General features: G+C 34.5%; 1 protein-coding gene across 1 annotated transcript; it reads left to right on the forward strand.

Annotated features, from left to right (window-relative positions):
* Positions 1 to 539: 539 nt before the first annotated feature.
* LOC137825232 (U-box domain-containing protein 13-like) lies at positions 540 to 15,986 on the forward strand. Its single transcript, XM_068630906.1, has 5 exons — positions 540 to 943; positions 1,547 to 1,663; positions 2,342 to 2,800; positions 12,287 to 12,566; positions 14,863 to 15,986. The coding sequence occupies exons 1-5, from the start codon at positions 680 to 682 to the stop codon at positions 15,660 to 15,662; spliced, it is 1,920 nt and encodes a 639-aa protein (XP_068487007.1). The 5' UTR covers positions 540 to 679; the 3' UTR covers positions 15,663 to 15,986.
* The last annotated feature ends 2,915 nt before the right edge of the window (positions 15,987 to 18,901 follow it).

Raw genomic sequence — 18,901 nt, forward strand, 5'->3', positions numbered from 1 at the left:
TAAACATGACTTGAAATGCTGACATTGTGTATTATTCATGTGTTGTGTGTGAATTATTTGGTTGAGATTTAGTTAAATTTTATATCCTTCATTCAGTTTGCAGACATTATTGATTCTCAGGAAAGTATAAATGGTGACAGATCACAGGAAACACAATAACTATCTCATTTATTAAAATAATTCCAAATTTTAAACAAACACATTACTTTTTTTGCATACTGTGAATATAGATATTAATGTAATTTATTTAAAGTAAATTAGGAAAAATGATTAACTATTTTATTGAAAGCTGAAAACATTAATTAATTAAAATTTTTATAAAAACTAAAATAGTAGTCATATAGAAAAATAAACAATACAAAATATTTTGGATTGAATCTAAAAGAAAAACTATATCAACTCGTAACCTGGGTTATAGAACCGGTAATACAATCGATTATTTTCAAATTAAAATCTTATAATACAAACAAAAAGAGAGGCAATAATAAAGTAACTAAAACGTATAATTAATAAATTGAAAAATAATATATGTTCAGCATTTTCAGCAACGGTTTCTTCTGTGGCGCCATAAGTTAACCACTATTTCAGAACCCACCACCCTTCTTCAATCTTCCACTTAACCTAACCTTCCCCACGTGATTCTGGGACCCACACACATACGCCTCCGCTTCTTCTATCTATGGCGGAAACCGACCCTTCGGGGGCGCTCCGCAACCTCACCCGCGTCGCCACCCAAATTTCCTACCTCTCCGTCTTCAAGCCCCTCCTCAGGACCCAATGCTGCGACCTCGCTCGCCGCATACGCTTCCTCGCTCCTCTCTTCCACGAATTGCATGACGACGTCGTGTTCAGTGGCGCCGTTCCCTTCCCCGCGCTCCAGGACGCGCTCTTCAAGGCCAGGGATTTGCTCCAATTCGCCACCCGCACAAGCCAGGTTTTCATGGTGCGTTCCCCAATTCACCTCTGTAAATAAATTGCATTGCTCGTTTGAAGAATGATAGGTATACACATTTTTTTTTATGTTAAAATTTATTAAAAATTACAAAAACCAATTACTCCATATCTCTGTTTTCAATGAGATTCACTGTTTTACTCGTAATTTTGTATTTATTCAAAAGAAAAATTTAGGTTTAATTACTTGTTTAGTTTTGTAATTCCAATAACTTATATATATTTGAAATTTTTTAGTGTTCATTGAAGAAACTAAAAAATATTAAAATTATATGCGCAGGAAACTAAAGATGATTAAGAACTAAAAAGTATATGTGTATCGCTTGAAGCAAATTAGAAAAGGAAATAATTTTAAGTGTCGAAACCACAGGAGTAATTAAATTAAAATTTAATCAGGAATGTGTGTTCAAAAGAGTATTAGAGTAGAGATGCCTAATGAGTAATTAAACTGAAATTTAGTTAATACTGTGCGTTCAAAAGAATATTATAGGGTTTGTTGCATGTACTTCTTTATGTTTTGTTTTTGTAATGTCATTTGTCGAATATTTGAATTTCATTTGGTGTTTGGTTCTGTGGATGTTGCTTGGAATTGCAGATACTGGACAGAGAGCAAGTTAAGCACAGATTCAAAGATGTTGCTGTTCGTTTTGAACATGCTATTAGCAAGATCTCCTTTGACGAGCTTGATGTTTCGGAAGAAATCAAGGAACAGGTGAATAATGTTTGTGAAACTTTCTTTATCCGGAGAACTTGATACTTCTAACCCAAGGAGAATATTGCATTTTCGTAATTTTGTAAAGGTGATTGAGTACATTCAATATCTTGAGAAATAAGTTTGTTTTTTACTTTTTGGTTATGCCATGAAGCATTGCTAATTACTAAGAATGTAAGGTCACATTTGGGTAAATAGTTTAGTGTGTCAGATTTAACTTATTTTTTTGCTTACTTTTGTTTTGTCAGCTAAGGGAGAGCTTTAAAGAAATAAGTGATTATTTGCTCAGACTTGTTTAAGTGTTTTTTTTATTTAACGATTTCATTAATGCCGATTATTGCTCTCTCTCCGTATTGAAGAAACAAAATATGTGAAACTTGTAGCTTGTTTGTGTAAGCTTCACTAAAAGTTATCGAAATAAGCTAAAAAGAGCTAACAGAAAAGTCACAGGCCACTTTTATAAACTTAATTAAATATTTGTTTAAGTCTTTATATTATAAGATAAGCTCAAATAGGTTTCATTATAGATCTTTCAAATATCCTCTGAAAAATGTTATTTTCCTTGGTGTCTTGGTCTTCATTTGTAGTGAGTTCATTTTCTCGATTGTCTGTTGCTACCACTTTTCGTTCTGTTTTAATTGTAAGTTCTTATTTCTCTGCTCCTGTTGTCATCTTTAGGTTGCACTTGTGACCACTCAGTTTAGAAGAGCTAAAGAGCAGTTTGATCCACCGGGTTTTCAGCTTTATGAACAACTTTTGTCTGTTTACAACCAGAGCTATGATGTGAATGCCGAAACTGCTGAACTAAGTTTAATCAGTGAAAAACTACAATTTATCAATGTGGACGATGTCAAGCAAGAGTCACTTGCTCTAGAAAAGATGGCTGTAGAGAGGAGGGATCATTCTCAGAAAAGCATACAGGATATGTCGTTGGTTGTGCTGAAAAAAATCCAAGATTTCTTAATGGTGGAATCAGGAAACATTATCGTGTCAGCAAGTGAGGATTTATCTCGACAAACTGATGAGTCATATGTGAATGTGAAACTATGTCCACAATCACTGGTTATACCTGATGAGTTTCGCTGCCCAATATCTCTAGAGCTAATGAAAGATCCTGTTATCATTTGCACAGGGCAGGTTTGTACTTAATACCACTTTTTTAATTGTCTTTATGTATTATAGAAGTTCAGAAGCTATTATGGCTTACTAATATGTTTAGTTTATTGGTATGTAACAATAAAAACCAAAGTTGCTCCTTCAATGTCACCTTCAATTAAGTTCATTTGTTAGACAAAACAAAACAAAGGAGGTCATAAGCTAGTAAGCAATATGAAAATCATGGGCAAGTTCCCAAATATGACTTCATCTTAGAAGATTTGGATATCTCTCATTCACTCTTCATTCCTTGTCCCTCATTTGTTTATCAAAGAGTGTGTTGAGTTTTTCAATTGTGATATTTGTCAATTGTCAAAGCATCATCGTTATGCATCTTATCCCATTAGTAATAAAAATAGTAATTTTCCATTTGATTTAATTCATTTTGATGGTTTGTTAATTTCACTGATGATTGTACATGTGTAGACTCGTGTATTTCAAATCTCTGTTTACTTTTCCCATCCAAGATGTAAGTAGTCACAACTCACGTGGGGGTGGCTTTTCTCACAATACAAGTATGATGTTCCTCTCAACAACGCCCCTTGTGGGCTTGAAGCTCCCTTGATAGTGTCTTCGCAACCTCGACGTTCCTCGCGACGGCGCCTTTAGTGGCCTCCATGCACCTTGAAGCGACGTTCCTCATGGCAGTGTCTTTTGTGGCCTTGACGTACTTCACGGCGATGTTTCAGTGGCAATGTTTATTGCGACTGCGCTTCTTCCCGCTGGGACGATGACACCTTTCTAGGCTTGAGATACCTTGCGACAACACTTGTCACAACCTCAACACTCCTCCCTGATGCCTCCTGCAATGACACCTCTTGCAACACCTTGGGGTAAGTTTCTAGGTTATTTTATTGGGTTGGGATCCATGACCCGATTTTATAACCCAAACTTAAGTCCAAATTTCTTCTTTTAGAGCCCATTTACGTAACTCATGAAATTGCGGAAACGTCACGGTTGCCTCTCTTCCTTAGATGAAAAATTGTCATTGCCTAGAAACATTTCGAAACCGCGCTCAAATATCGTTGTTCTCTTCTTTAATTGAAAAAAATGTCTCAACGTGCTCTCTTTTGGTTAAGATATGTCACAATTGCCGCTCTCCCAATGCTATCGAAAAAGGTATCCAATCTAACTGTCTACAAATTTGTTTATTAAGTTAGTGATTTTGAAACTGAAAAGAAAAAGCTAAGTCAATGTAATATATTTTGATTAGTTATTTGCCTTTGTGGAACATCATTGATGAAAGGTGGGACAAACAACTTGATAGGATTTTGTATGCTGTAGGCTATTACCTTAACACCTCAAATGTATTATCATTCTAAATTTAAAGCATATTTGGAAGTGAAACGAGGTCTAATGAAATGTATAACTAGGATGGTGAAGGATAGGGATGAAAAAGCTCTTATTGATGTTCAAATTGATGATTTCAAATAATAGCTAAATATTTTGGTTGTCCCTTGACTACTAGGTCAATTAGTTTAAAGGATCCAACAAAATGGTGAGAGTCTTATGGCTATAAGCATCGAGAACATAAAAAAATTGATATTTGTGTATTGAGCTTGCCATGTAGCTCCTCCGCATGTGAGAATAATTGGAGTTCCTCAGAGATGGTAAGTTAACATTAAAATATATCTCTAGAATAGAATTCCTAGTCACTACTTATTGTATTTGTATTTGCATTTCTTTGGGTCCACACAAAGAGAAGAAACAGGCTAAAGCAAAGCACAATGAATGATGTTATTTATGTTATGACTAATCCAAAATTAGTTAAGAAAAAGCAAACAAGAAAACTAGTTCAAATTAATATTGATGATTGTTCATTCGATGATGAGTGGTTATGGAAGATGAGCATGAGCAGATTGAAGCATTAGGTTTTGATGTAGACTAATTGGATTTGGATGAAAACTTGGTTCTAGTCCAAGTTGAGGAGGATGAAATTTTACAACATCATGGTTTAGTTATGATTGATTTGAATGGTGAAGGAGATCGAAATGTAGTAGAAGGTCTTTATGGAGATGATGAATTTAACTTACATGATTATTTGTTTAGATAGATATTTTGTTACTAGTATAGAATTCCTATTTGGAAATAGGATGGAGCTATTGGTTTACTGTTTTGTAACTAGGAAGGAGTTATTCCTATGTAATTAGGATGTGGTGTTTACAACTAATGAATTATTGTTTTATATATTTTTATTCTTTTTTGTTTGTCATGTTGAATTGAAGTTTAATTATGAATTTTGAGTGAAATATAATCATTTTGTGTGTGGATATATGAATTTCATTGTAGGATCTTACTATCCATGTTACGATCTCTTGATTTATGATCCATATTTCCCTTGTCTTAAGTAAGATCTCGATTTTGACTATCTTGGTTTAAGGAGTTCTTTAAGATCAATAAAGACATTTTTATTTCTTAGGTTATTGGTAATCTTATCCAAGTTCTATGAAAATCCCTCTCGAATTAAACCATCTAAATACCAGAACAACAAGCTTGGCTTCATAATTTCCTTGGCTATAATTTCTGTAATGAATACAAACCTGGTAAAGATAATGTAGAGTCTACTTTCTAGATCATTTTTTCTTGGCTATTTCTCAACCTACACGGGAAATCATCCATTTGCTTAACACTTCTATTGCATTTGATTTTGAGCACAATGAGATCCTTCAAGCATACAAGCAAGGTAACCCTTTTCATACAAATATTTTGCGCAAGATGAGTTGCTTTATTGGAAATATGGGTTGGTAATTCCTCCCAAGCATCCTTTTATTTAGCAAGTTCTCCAAGAGTTCTACAACTTTCCCACTTGAGGCCATGTTGAAAGTGCACATACTGTGACTAGAATTTCTACCTAGTTTTTTCTGGCAAGGCTTGTATGAGGACATTAAGAATCACATGCAACAATGTCTCCTATATCAACAAGCTAAAATGACTAACATGCTATCAGTTGGCCTATTGCAACCTCTCCCATTCCTACCCAAATTTAGGAAGACTTGGCCATGGAATTTATCGTTGGCTTACCTCCCTCTCATGGCTTTAGAATTATTTTGGTGGTTATTGATCGATTATCCAAATATGCTCACTTTGGCACACTCAAAACTGATTACAACAGAAAGCAAGTTGATGGAGTATTCATGAAGCACATTTTGAAATTGCTTGGCCTTTTGAAATCATTTGTATCTGATTGAGATGAAGTCTTCACTAGCAATTTTTTGCAACAATTGTTCAAATTGAAGTGGCACTACCATTGCCATGAGCTCAACATACTACCCTCAAAGTGATAGAAAATTGAAGGCCCTTAATAGGTGTCTAGAGATGTATTTGAGGTGTTTCACAGCCGATAATCTAAGGGAAATGAGTAAGCTACTTCCATAGGCATAATTTTGGTACAATAGTTCCTTCCAATCTAGCATTGGCATGACTCCCCTTTCGACCTTTTTATAGTAGAGATATCCCAACCATTGTTAGGTACCATTTGGATGACATTGATCCACCCTCGCTACAAGAGCTGTTGCAACAATGAGATTTAGCCCTCAGCTAAAAGCTCATTCAATTAAGTCTCAACATCAGATGCAGCAATTTGCTGATAATAAATGTATTCCTCTAGAGTTTGAGGAAGGTGAAGTCTTGGTCAAATTATAGCCATATAGACAACATTCAATGGCCCTTCAAAAGCATCAGAAACTAGGACTTAAGATATTTTGGTCCTTTCCCCATTGTCCAAAAAATTGGTTTAGTAGCATAAAAGTTACTCTTACCTGCTTCAGCTAGAATTCATCCAATATTCCGTTCTTATTAAAGAGATGCAAAGGTGAACATCAAGAGCTATATCGGCCACTTCCTTTACTCACCAATGAGTTCTCCCCTACTGTTCAACCAAACAGAATTCTTGATTTTTGAATTATCATAACAACTTGCCAAAGTTTCCATACTATTGGATGGTTTAGATGCAACTCAAGCTACTTGTGAGGACACCGTTGTTATTAGTAGAGATTATCCTAATTCTACCTTGAACACAGGGTTGACTTTTATGGGTGAGGACGACGATAGAAGAGTCGTTGGACAAGGATTCACATGGAAATGGTGAAGTGGTTAGAAAGGAACATGGGAAAACTATTATGCGGAATACATGTGTGGCAGAGGGTGAGGAAAGAAAGGCTAACAGAAAAAGTGAGCACATAAGGAGGACCAATCAAATTTTGAAGGAATTTGTGTGGTGAATGAAATCACTATATTAGGATTAGAGAGAAGGGATGAAAATAGGGATATTTTGGAATTTGTTTCTTTTTATCCCTTAAGGGAAATTCTATTCTTATTCTGTGTTCTGCTTTACTGATTACAATGCTAACCATCGTTCCCTAATGTAAATAACCATATTGTTGGAGATTCCACATCGACTAGAGATTAGGACATTTCATTGTATATAAGTGGGTGTAAACCTCATCTCATGAGCCGATTTTATGGGGTTGAGTTAGGCTTAAAGTCCACTTCATAACTTGGTATCAGAGCTCCTGATCTGGGAGACTCTGCTTCTGCAATCTTTTTTTTAGCAGTCTTCATTGCACCTTTTCCATTTTCCTTGGCAGCCTTCATTGCTGCAATTATTTTTTTTTTTGAACAGCCTTAATTGTTGCAACTTTTTATTTTCCTTATCTTTTCTCCATTGACCACCACCACCACCTTGCACCATTGACCGTTACTGCCACCGCCATTGACCGTCGCCGACCACCACCATCAACCGCCGCCGCCGCCGCTCGTCGGAACTCTCACTGCTCGCCGGAAACTACCGTCGACCACCGGAAAATTTTTCCGGCAGATTTTTTTTGTAATCAGGATCAAATTTTGCCAATCTGAAAAACTTAGTTGGTTTTGAGCTCTCATGGACTCCCTTAGTAAGCCATCTAGCTTCACTATGAGTGGTAAGAGTTCTAGTTTTTTATCCTTTAGTGCTTCTAGTATATATATATTACTGTTGCTAATGGTTCCACTACCCCCGTTAATGGTCGTGGTAACATTCACCTTCAACCTTCATTTCCTTTAAAAAGTGTGCTTCATGTTCCCAAACTATCCAATAACCTCTTGTCTATTCAAAAGGTAACTCAAGATTTAAATTGTGCAGTGGTATTTTTCCCTTCCCATTGTGTTTTTCAGGATCTTGCCATAGGGAAGACTATTGGAATTGCTAAAGAGCAGGGCGGGTTATATTATTTACAACATGAAGAAAATAAAAAGTGTGTTAGACTACAGGCACACACTTCTAATCTTCAGCAAGGTCGTGAATCTTGGTCATCCTCTCAGATATGGCTTCAACACAAACGTCTTGGTCATTCTCCATTTAGTACCCTAAAGTCCTTATTTCCTATTTTATTTACAAAAGTGTCTGTTGAGTCATTTCATTGTGATGTTTGCCAGTTTGCTAAACACCATCGGACAACTTTTCCTCCCAATGGTAATAAAAGTTCTAAACCTTTTGGTCTTATTCATTCAAATGTATGGGGACCTTCACCTATTCCTAATATCTCGGGTGCTAAATGGTTTGTTTCATTTATTGATGATTGTACTCGGGTTACCTGGATATTCCCCATGAAAGATAAGTCTGAAGTTTTTCACCTGTTTGTTAAGTTTTACTGAATGATTCAAACACAATTTGAAAGTCCAATTAAGATATTGCATTCTGATAATGGAAGAGAATATGTGAACCAAAACCTTTCCAAGTTCCTTCAGGAAAATGGAGTTGTTCATGAATTAACTTGTGTGGACACTCCTCAACAAAATGGGGTTGCTGAAAGGAAAAATCGTTATCTCCTTGAGGTTACTCGAGCTTTACTTTTCCAAACATCCGTTCCTAGATCTTACTGGGGGAAGCAATCCTTACTACCACTTATTTGATTAATAGATTACCCTCTCGTGTTTTAGAGGGTGTTACTCCTATTCAGCTTATGACCACATTCTATTCTTCTATTCCCAAGTTGACTAGTATTCAAAATCATGTATTTGGTTGTCCTGCTTTTGTCCATGTTCATAGTCCTTATCGGGGTAAGTTAGATCCTTACGCTATCAAATGTGTCTTCATTGGTTATGCCCCCAAAAAAAAGGGGTACAAATATTATCACCCTCAAAGTCGTAAAGTCTATGTTTCCAAGGATGTCACCTTTCATGAAACATAGTCTTTCTTTCCTAGTTCTCAGCTTCAGGGGGAGAGTATTCAAGAAGTTGAGAATCTTGAGCTACCACGTTTTCCCCTTTGTTGCCGGATTTCATTCTTAGGGAGGATGACAAAGACCCTGCACCAACATCATTACGAGAGAAGAATAATGAAGACAAATATTTTGGAAAACAATATGAGCGAAGGCAACAAGAACTCGTCCTGGTCGAACAACAACTTCAATTGTCCGAACCGGAGGTAAGAACTCATACCTGTGAGACTCTTGAGGACACATGAAATACTTCTTTTGAACCTAACCTAAATGATTTACCTATTGCCTTGAGAAAAGAAAAAAGATCTTGTGCCAAATATCCTATATCCCAATTTGTGTCTACAAAATTACTTTCTATGCAGCACCAGAGTTTTCTTTCAGCTATTGATTCTATCAGAATCCCTACATCGGTACAAGAAACCTTAGAAGATGAGAACTGGATTCGAGCCATGAATGAAGAAATGAGCGCGTAAGAAAGGAATGAGACTTGGGAGATTGTAGAGAGACCAAAAGATAAGAAAGCAGTGGGTTGTAGGTGGATATACACAGTTAAGTATAAGTCTGATGGCATACTGGATCGGTATAAAGCAATACACTCAAACCTATGGGATCGATTATGAGGAGACTTTTGCTCCAGTGGCAAAAATGAATACAGTCAGGATTATTCTCTCCCTGGCAGCACACTTTGGTTGGGCAATGCATCAATTTGATGTTAAAAATGCCTTCTTGCATGGAAGCTTGGAGGAAGAAGTATACATGGAGATTCCACCTAGTTATGGTGTTGTTAATGAAGGGAATAAGGCGTGCAGCCTAAAGAAGGCCCTATATGGTCTTAACAATCACCTCGTGCTTGGTTTGGAAGGTTTACTCAAGTTATGGTATCTTTGGGGTACTGACAAAGCCAAGGTGACCATACTATGTTTATAAAACATTCTCAGAATGGTAAACTCACTCTACTTTTGGTCTATGTAGATGATATGATTATTACAGGTGATGATGAGATTGAAAAACAAAATTTGAGGGAGAGACTAGCTGCTCAATTTGAAATGAAGGATCTTGTGAAGCTGAAGTACTTCCTTGGGATAGAGGTTGCTTACTCGAGACAGGACATCTTTATTTCTCAAAGGAAATACATCCTTGATCTTCAAAGAGACTGGTAAGTTGGGTTGTAAGACCACTGGAGTGTCAATAGAGCAAAATCACAAGATTGGGAATGATGAGGAAAACTCAAAAGTGGAGAAGACACAATATTAAAGACTTGTGGGAAAACTCATTTATCTATCACAACTAGGCCAGACATAGCCTAGGCAGTTAGTGTGGTTAGCCAATTTATGCATGATCTAAGAGAAAGACACTTGCAGGCAGTAGATAGAATTATTCAGTACTTAAAAGCCTCTCCAGGAAAAGGATTGCTATTCAAAAAAGGGGAAAACTTATCCATGAAAGTATATACTGATGCTGACTATGCAGGATCGATTGTTGATAGGAGATCCACCACAGGCTACTACATGTTCTTGGTTGGAAATCTGGTGATATTGAGGAGCAAGAAGCAAAATGTAGTTGCAAGATCAAGTGCAGAGGCAGAATTTAGAGTCATGGCTCAAGGGGTGTGTGAACTATTATGGATGAAGATCATACTTGATGACCTAAAAATAAAATATGAAGCTCCTATGGGCTTGGTGTGTGATAATAAGTCCACTTCTTAATACATATACTACTTACTATATCCATAATACAATACGGAGATATTTCATTCTTACAGTATTGTGTTTCATTTCCTTTTACAGTGAGCTTCTTACATAAACTTTGTAAACTTGACTCAAACTCTTAAGAGTTTTCTCAATATAAAAGAAAAAGAAACCCATATTATACTGAAATACTCCCGGATCTAAATATTAAACTGTAAAAATGTCAAGATAACTGTGAAATATACTGTGTCAATTCCCAAAATTTTAAAAGTTGAAATTGATACTCAATATATCAGCATTATAGATGAAACAAAGAGAGACAAGAATCAGGCTTGTAAGCAGTATTCAGCTCCTAGATGCTGCTCTGTTTGCATCAGGCTTTTCTGTGATCATAGGTTATATAATAACTTTTAGTTATTAGAACTTTCTAATCTAATTTCTTTTCTTGAATAAAATAATATACAATTAGATGAAAATAACCATATGTATCTTTGAAAATTGGTTTCTTATATAGTGGATGAATATAACTGGGATACCAAAATTTTTCTGTTTTGTATTATACTAAAGAACTTGTAAGTTACGGCTGAAAAATACTTGGGGAAAAACCAGTTATCATTCTCTTGTCACTTTGAAAGTAAGGACAATACAATGTTACTCTGTCTGAGGCAATGTGTTAAAATCTGTAAAAGTTGTTCATTTTTAAATCAATAGAAATTTGGGTAGATTCTGTAGAATGTTGGATTTAGTTTTCTGAGAGCACTGTTATCAGTGAGCATGAGGCCTAACAAAGTTAATTAAAACAACAGGTCGGTTGGGGGACAATCTCAAAAGGATGTATTTGAGGTACTTGAAAAGATGCATAGAAAAAAATTTCAGCATGAGATTTATTTAACTTATTTAATATTTAGTCCCTTATAAGAAAAAAAGGAATCTGTTTTTCTGTGTTAGAAAAAAAGTGAGTCCGCATTTAGAATTCAGATTATCATGTACAAAATATTGAGTTCTACTGAAAACTGATCTCTGATTTCTTCCCTACTGACCCCGTTTCCCAATGTGAACACTATGAGCTGTTCCCAGATGTAAAAATTGCATTCAAGATTTTTTATGAGAATAATAAATAAATAAGGTTGTTTTTTCTGTAGTGTTATACATTTATCTAGCAATTACTGAATTTAAACGTCATGGAGTTGTTACATGTTATATAATCATATTGGAAAGATTCAGAAAGTTATGCAAGTCAAGCTATAAACTCATTTCCCATCCTCCTGCAGGCCATTGGATTTTAGTATTGTCAGTGGCTGAGCAGGGTTGAACCATTTTGTTTTTTCTTTTCATTCTGGGATGGAGGTGGGTTTTACTCTGTGGCAGAGCTAGCCATTAATGTGATCATGTTTGACTGGGGAGATGCATAAATAAAAACACTATGTAAGAAATAGTGGATTTTTAAACAAATTAAAGATATGGCTCCCTCCTTGGTCTTGGTCTACTCTTAAAAAATCCATAATTTAGAAAGTATGGACTAGTAAGATAATATTTAGAAATTGTCTACATTTAGTAACTTTGTATGTTAACTCTTTTTGCAGACATATGAACGATCTTGTATAAAGAAATGGCTTGAAGCAGGGCATGGAACGTGTCCCAAGACTCAGCAGATTCTTTCCAGTCCCATCCTCATACCCAACCATGCTTTATATGGCCTGATATCAAGTTGGTGTGAGGCAAATGGAGTGGAACCACCTAATAGGTTAGGGAATTTATGGCTCTGTAAGACAACATCAGATGGCTCTTCTGAATTAGTAGATCTTGATATCTTAGTGAGCAAACTCTCTTCCAGTGCTATTGAAGATCAACGAAGTGCTGTAGGTGAGCATTGTATCGCATACATTTCTTCACTTGCTCTCTCTCTCTCTCTCTCTTCACAATATATTGGTTATTGTGATTTAAGTGGTAGGTTGCTAGCTGTTAGGGTGCTGACAACATAACTAATGAAATTAGTAATTTTGAGATTAGTGGGTTTAGGGAAAATCTGCAATCGAGAAAATTGAGAGGACTATTTTTTGTTGATGCATGCATACCAATGTAAATCTTTGATGTCCGCAAAAACTAATTTGATGAAAATATGAAGTAGAAGATAAGATGAAAGTAACCCATCCCACTAAAGCTAGAATCTAGGATTTGCATGAAGGATAAAGTTTGATTGAAACAAACAATCATTAGGATAGGATTGCATTATGATGCTATTTTCCTTCTTTCGGAAAGGAAGTATAACAACATCTTAAACAGACCTATAATTTATTCTGCATTAACTTTGAATAAATGAATACGTGTACTACTATTGAAGCTATAAAAGAAAATATGAAAAATTAGTAAAATAACCTTAGAACTGGAAGTTTAGAATTAAATAAAATATGGCTTACACATACTCATACTTATTGTTACCACAGCATAATGCTGATTGGATGTGGTCTTTCGGATTTGGAATATTATTACAACCATCCCTAATCTAAATCAAAGCATTAAGATGATTTTGGTCGTAAGGCTTCTGTTCAGTAATCCTCTGAACACTGGACAAAACTTTGGTACTGTGAAATCACTTGTGCTGTCAAGTGTAGCACTAAAAATAATCCACATAATTAAAAAGAGCTACTAATATGAAAAAAGTAAATGAAGGATAAAGAATCAAAGGGTTATAATACAACCAAGTTTTTAATAAAAATCATTTTGAGGTTAGGGCAAGATATATTCAATGGTTTCTCCTAATGTTTTCTTAGGTATGTTTTAGCCTTACACATTGGGCTCTCCTATTTGATCCACATTTTTCAAATGGTATCTCACATCACTAGACCACCTTAGGCAAGTTTCATTATCTTCTTAATAGGTATTAGTCAACTTTCTATTGTATTTCCCTCATTGCTTCAGGATTCTTATCTTCAATTCACTAATTATTTTGCATAATTGGCCCTTCATTACCCAAAATTCAGTACCACATCACCGGTCCTACAGCTGTCTTGTATAGTTTTCTGTTGAGTTTCTTCAGCAGTTAGGCACATTATGATCATAAAAATCAAATTGGTTCCTGGATATGCTGGTATGTGTTAATCTGCCATAATTCACTTTCCGTAGTTTCATTATGTGGATCCAAAACACAAAGTTTGGATCCTATCTAGTTTGCACAGTTTTGTAATTGTATGTCTCCTTTATTCTTGTAAATAGGGTACCAAAGTACTTCTTGGTACTCAATTTTACATTTTCTTAGGCCTCATTTTTGCATTGACAACTTCGGAATTTTGACATATCTAACTTAAACATTTCCATCCTTTGATTGTTCGATAGGTATATGGTCTGACAAATTTACTTTTCTTCATCTTCTTTACCATGTCACTTACCCAAAGTTCTCTGATAGTGGTGAAAGGTTTAATTTGGGTCATCCTTTCCAGTGCTGAAACTCCTCAGTCCACTATTCTTGTATGTTTATCATTGAATAAACTGTGGAAGAACTCTTCCATCTTTCTATGATATCATGCTTAGTTAACAAAACTTTTTCATCTCAGTTGTTGTATTTTACTCTCTTTCTTTTCTCTTCCGTGGCATGTTTGTATATAAGTCTCCCCAGTTTTTGAGCCTAAAGATTGATATTACCTCTCAAACCTCAGCTTTCGTTTTCTTTTTTCCCATGATTTTAGCACTTCTAAAAGCAGTGTTTTCTATTCTTATATATTTTTTTGTTTGCTGGCGGGGCTTATTTTACTTTAAAGGAATTTATTATCTGCTTTTATTCATGGCATGATTTAAGACTAGGATGTACCATTCTCCATATTTCCCAGTATGACGACAGCACAGCTGGTGGCCTGGTGAACTTCTTTGTAGGTTTAATGCATATAGACAGAATCTGGGTTACATAACTTATGTGAGCTACGTGCACAGGTATAAATTGTATGTTTAACAGTTAGATTAAGAAAGCATCACAAACTTGTTATATCTTGGGGTGTGGGGATGAGATGATGTTCCCTTTCTAAAGGCAATATGCCGTAAGCTTTAGTAGCATCAAACCCATGACCTGTTTGTCTATGCAGTTCAATCCTACAAATGCATTTTTAGAGATTTCTCATCCCCACTCTTATATGTTGATAGAACTGCCTTTATCCTCATTGTCCTGCAGGGGAGCTCCGACTTCTTGCCAAGCAAAATAGTCAAAATCGAATGCTTATTGCTGAAGCTGGTGCTATACCCCGCCTTGTTGATCTCCTCAAAACACCTGATGCTGGCACCCAAAAGCATGCAGTTACTGCTCTTCTGAACTTGTCTATCTATGCGGATAATAAAGAGCGTATCATGGCTTCTGGGGCTGTGCCAGGCATCCTTCATGTGCTAGAACATGGTACTATGGAAGCCCGGGAAAATGCAGCAGCCACATTTTTCAGCCTTTCTGGAGTGGATGAGAACAGAGTAGCAATTGGTGCATCTGGAGCAATCCAGGCATTAGTTACTCTATTTTGCGAGGGAAGTCAAAGAGGGAAGTTGGATGCTGCAAAAGCACTTTTCAATCTGTGTTTATCTCAAGGAAATAAAGGACGAGCAATTAGGGCTGGTATTGGGCCCAAGTTGATAGAAATGCTAATAGAACCTGATGGGGCAATGAGGGACGAGGCATTGGCAATAATGGCTGTAGTAGCTAGCCATCCTGATGGAAAAGCAGCAATTGGATCTTTGAATGTTGTATCCACTTTGGTGGAATTAATCAGTGATGGATCTCCTAGGAACAAAGAGAATGCAACTTCAGTGTTGGTTCTCCTCTGTCATGGAGATCCTCTACACTTGTCAATTGTCAGTTCGCCTAGGGTGATCATTCCTCTCTTGGACCTGGCAGAAAATGGTTCAGAAAGGGCCAGGCGGAAAGCTGGCCAGCTTCTTGAGTTGATTGGAAATCATTGTGAACATACTATGAAAACTTCCAACTAGACTTTAGGTGCATCTGTTGTCATTTTGAGTCACAGCAGCCAGCACGGATTGTGATTAAAGATATGATTTATACTATAGGCTACTAGTATAGGATTCCAAATATTTCCTTTTGATTTTTAGTTTAAAGGAAATTTCTATTTTACACTGCTAATTGTTTAGCTGAATCCAAACAGTTGTGCTGTAAAGCTTGTACGAAGTGTTTAGACTCACTTGAAATACAGGTTTTTGTTATCATTAGAAAAAATTATATACTTCTTCCCGAACTCCTACTGGCATTTCTTTTTTGCAATGAAATGTCTTGAATAGTTAGTTGTTCATTCTCAAGTTTCAATCTATCACTTGTGATCAAGATTCTCGTCTTTCGGTGGTGAGTCTCAATTACATATCTTGATCCAAAAGGCTACAATATTATAATATGTTTCCCTTTCTTTGTGGGAGTGCAAATTTTTTTATGCATGTCATATCATGAAAGATACATGTCTCGATGACGATTTCCACAAAGATATGGTAAAATGATTGTAGGTAATGGGGGCATGGTTACGTGATTCATTATTCCTGGTTAGGATTCCCTTATAACACACTTTCTTCTTTTGTTTTGGGTGATGACATTGTTCTTACAAAAATGTATTTAACAAAAAGGAAACGGGCCACGATGTCGAAATTGCGAAAAGACAGGTATTACGTAATGTGAAATAAGAGTTGCATATTTGCTATGCTTGGGTTGGGACCATGAAGTTTGATGGTGTGTACTAAAACATTATCATGAAAAATAGTGAACAAAGTAGTTGAGATTATTAGAAGCAGGTGAAAGATAAACAAGGGTTGCTGTGTTACGCAGTGTTGCAATTGCAAAGGTGAATCAGCATCGTGCTGAAAGAGACACATTGCCACTACATCGACCAGGAATCAGGAAGACAGTAACTGGATAGGAACGTCTTCTAACATGATTAGTTTGCCAAATTTGTGGCTGTCTTCTGTCTCAAACTAATTTCATTTTCCACAATGCGTGCATCATCTCATTAACAATGCCTTTTGGATTATGACCAAAACCCACTTCATGGAACCCTCCTAATAATTTTCTTCTTTATTTGGCTCATCGTACTTTAAAAAATCTCCTACTTTTAGGTTTATTTACTCATTTTGTTTTTACAATTATAAAAGTTCTATCTTTTAGCCCTTATACATATTATTATCTAAATTCATGGAGACTGAAAGAGATTCAAAATTATATGATTAAGGATAAAAAGAAATGAGTTTTATGTACAAAACTTCAGAAGTTAAATTTTGCATAATTGTGAAGACTAAATAAATAGTTAACCATGTTTTTCATAGTTCTACAAAATAATGCTGTTTATTGTTATTTTAGGTAGAAGTAGAAATTTGGTAGCTCACTTAGGGTCCTCAGGATGGTCATGATATTACATGGGGATCAAATTTCCTAATAATAAATTATTTTTAAATATAAATATATATTAATAAAAATAGATATGAAAAAACTTCATTAAATTATGTTTTATTAAGTCAAGTAAATGATGAACATATAATCACTCTTAATGGCACTATACTTGGTTCTTAAGTAAGAATTTGGGTTTCAACCAAGTGGATGGAAAAAAATGTGGTTGGAAGGGGAGACCATACTCTAATTAGGTTCTCCAACAAAGGTTAGTCATTTTCGTACCAATAATTTTTTTTTATATAAAGTCAATAATTTTTTTTATTGAATTCAATTAGTTGTTATTATCAATGATAAAATATAGAACAATATATATATATATATATATATATATATAAAGAGTTTACTCCAAGATTGTTTAGACATTTTTAATTTGACTCTACGTTACTGTTCCTCTAAATGATATTATAATTAAATTTTAAACAATTTAATTTTATAAAATCAACTTATATGATATAGTTGCATCTATATATTATCAATATTCTTTTAGTGATTTCTAATAAAATGGAAAATTAATTTTATATATTAAATATATAAATTAATAAAAATAAAAGAAAAACATTGCATTTTCAAGATCTTAAATTCAAACTCAAGTCTAGCTATTGCTAGACATGCCCTTCAATATATTTCATATCTTTTACCTTTTGTTAATAATTTTACTTAGCAATTTTTTTTCCTTTTCTTCCTTGCTCCAGTCACTCAAATATATTTCTCTTTCCTTTCATTTCATTTTTCTCTCACTACCATCTTTAGCTACCAAGTTTTCAATTGTTTAAATATATTTAGATAAAATATTTTATAAACTAAAATAACTTTATACATAAGTTTAAAAATAAGAAATTAGATGAGAAAATTTCTAAAAGGAATAACTAATGTCTAACTTATGAAAAAAATATTTTTTCTTAAGAAGGATTTTTTCCTCTTTGTAAAACTTGAGTGCTTTAATTTGGATTATCATAACTAGTGGCCATCTTTGTAACTACTATACATTGAAAAGATTGCACATAGTTTGAATAATCTGCTGAGGACCAATCTTCCTGCTTTGCAATTAAGGAGCATGCTTAACAAATTGGAAAGTTATTTTGGATAATATCAAAAGCAAGAAAGCAAAATATATATGAGCACTTTAGCAAATAGATCGGGTACACTTAGTAGTTACCTTCAAGTTTTTAACTCACCTCTCTTAGTTTTACTCCAAACAAAACTTATCACTAATTTTTTTTATTAAATAATAACTAATTTTAAAAATAAAAAATAATTAATTATTATATTAATGATACTTTTTATAAACTAAAAAGTTATTAATATCTAAATACTTTCTATTATCAATAAAATTTATAAAATAGTTTATAAATTATATCTAACATTAACATTAACTATCAAGATTTTAACTACCAACTATTTTAAAATTATAAATAATTACTAATTTATAATTTAAAAACTAATTTAATATATAAAATGAGCTAAGCTCACCATCATAATAATTAAAATCATTATAAAAAATAAAATATAGGTTAAGTAGAGAGAGCCAAAATATAATTTAGATTGTTTTTTTCAAAACCCAATTTATATATTCTAATAGGCTGAATTGGTTTACTCGACTCACTTTTATAGTTTTAATTTAAAGAAACTGGATTTAATTTAGTATAGCTATATTTTAATGATATTTTAAAATCACAAACTAGACTTAGGTAAATAAAAATCCTCAAAAAGAAAAAAAAAACTTTTACTTGAAAAATCCAAAAAAAAAATAGCTACTGCAAGAGTTAGGAAAACGACATGTCAC

The sequence above is a fragment of the Phaseolus vulgaris genome, chromosome 8 (assembly GCF_000499845.2).
Source record: "Phaseolus vulgaris cultivar G19833 chromosome 8, P. vulgaris v2.0, whole genome shotgun sequence".
NCBI lineage: Eukaryota > Viridiplantae > Streptophyta > Magnoliopsida > Fabales > Fabaceae > Phaseolus > Phaseolus vulgaris.

What these genes read in the sequence shown, in the direction of transcription:
- LOC137825232 (XM_068630906.1), top strand. Translation starts at nt 680, where the DNA reads ATGGCGGAAACCGACCCTTCGGGGGCGCTCCGCAACCTCACCCGCGTC. An exon ending in CGGAAGAAATCAAGGAACAG is followed by an intron (nt 1,664 to 2,341) that starts GTGAATAATGTT and finishes TGTCATCTTTAG; the next exon opens with GTTGCACTTGTGACCACTCA. An exon ending in TTATCATTTGCACAGGGCAG is followed by an intron (nt 2,801 to 12,286) that starts GTTTGTACTTAA and finishes CTCTTTTTGCAG; the next exon opens with ACATATGAACGATCTTGTAT.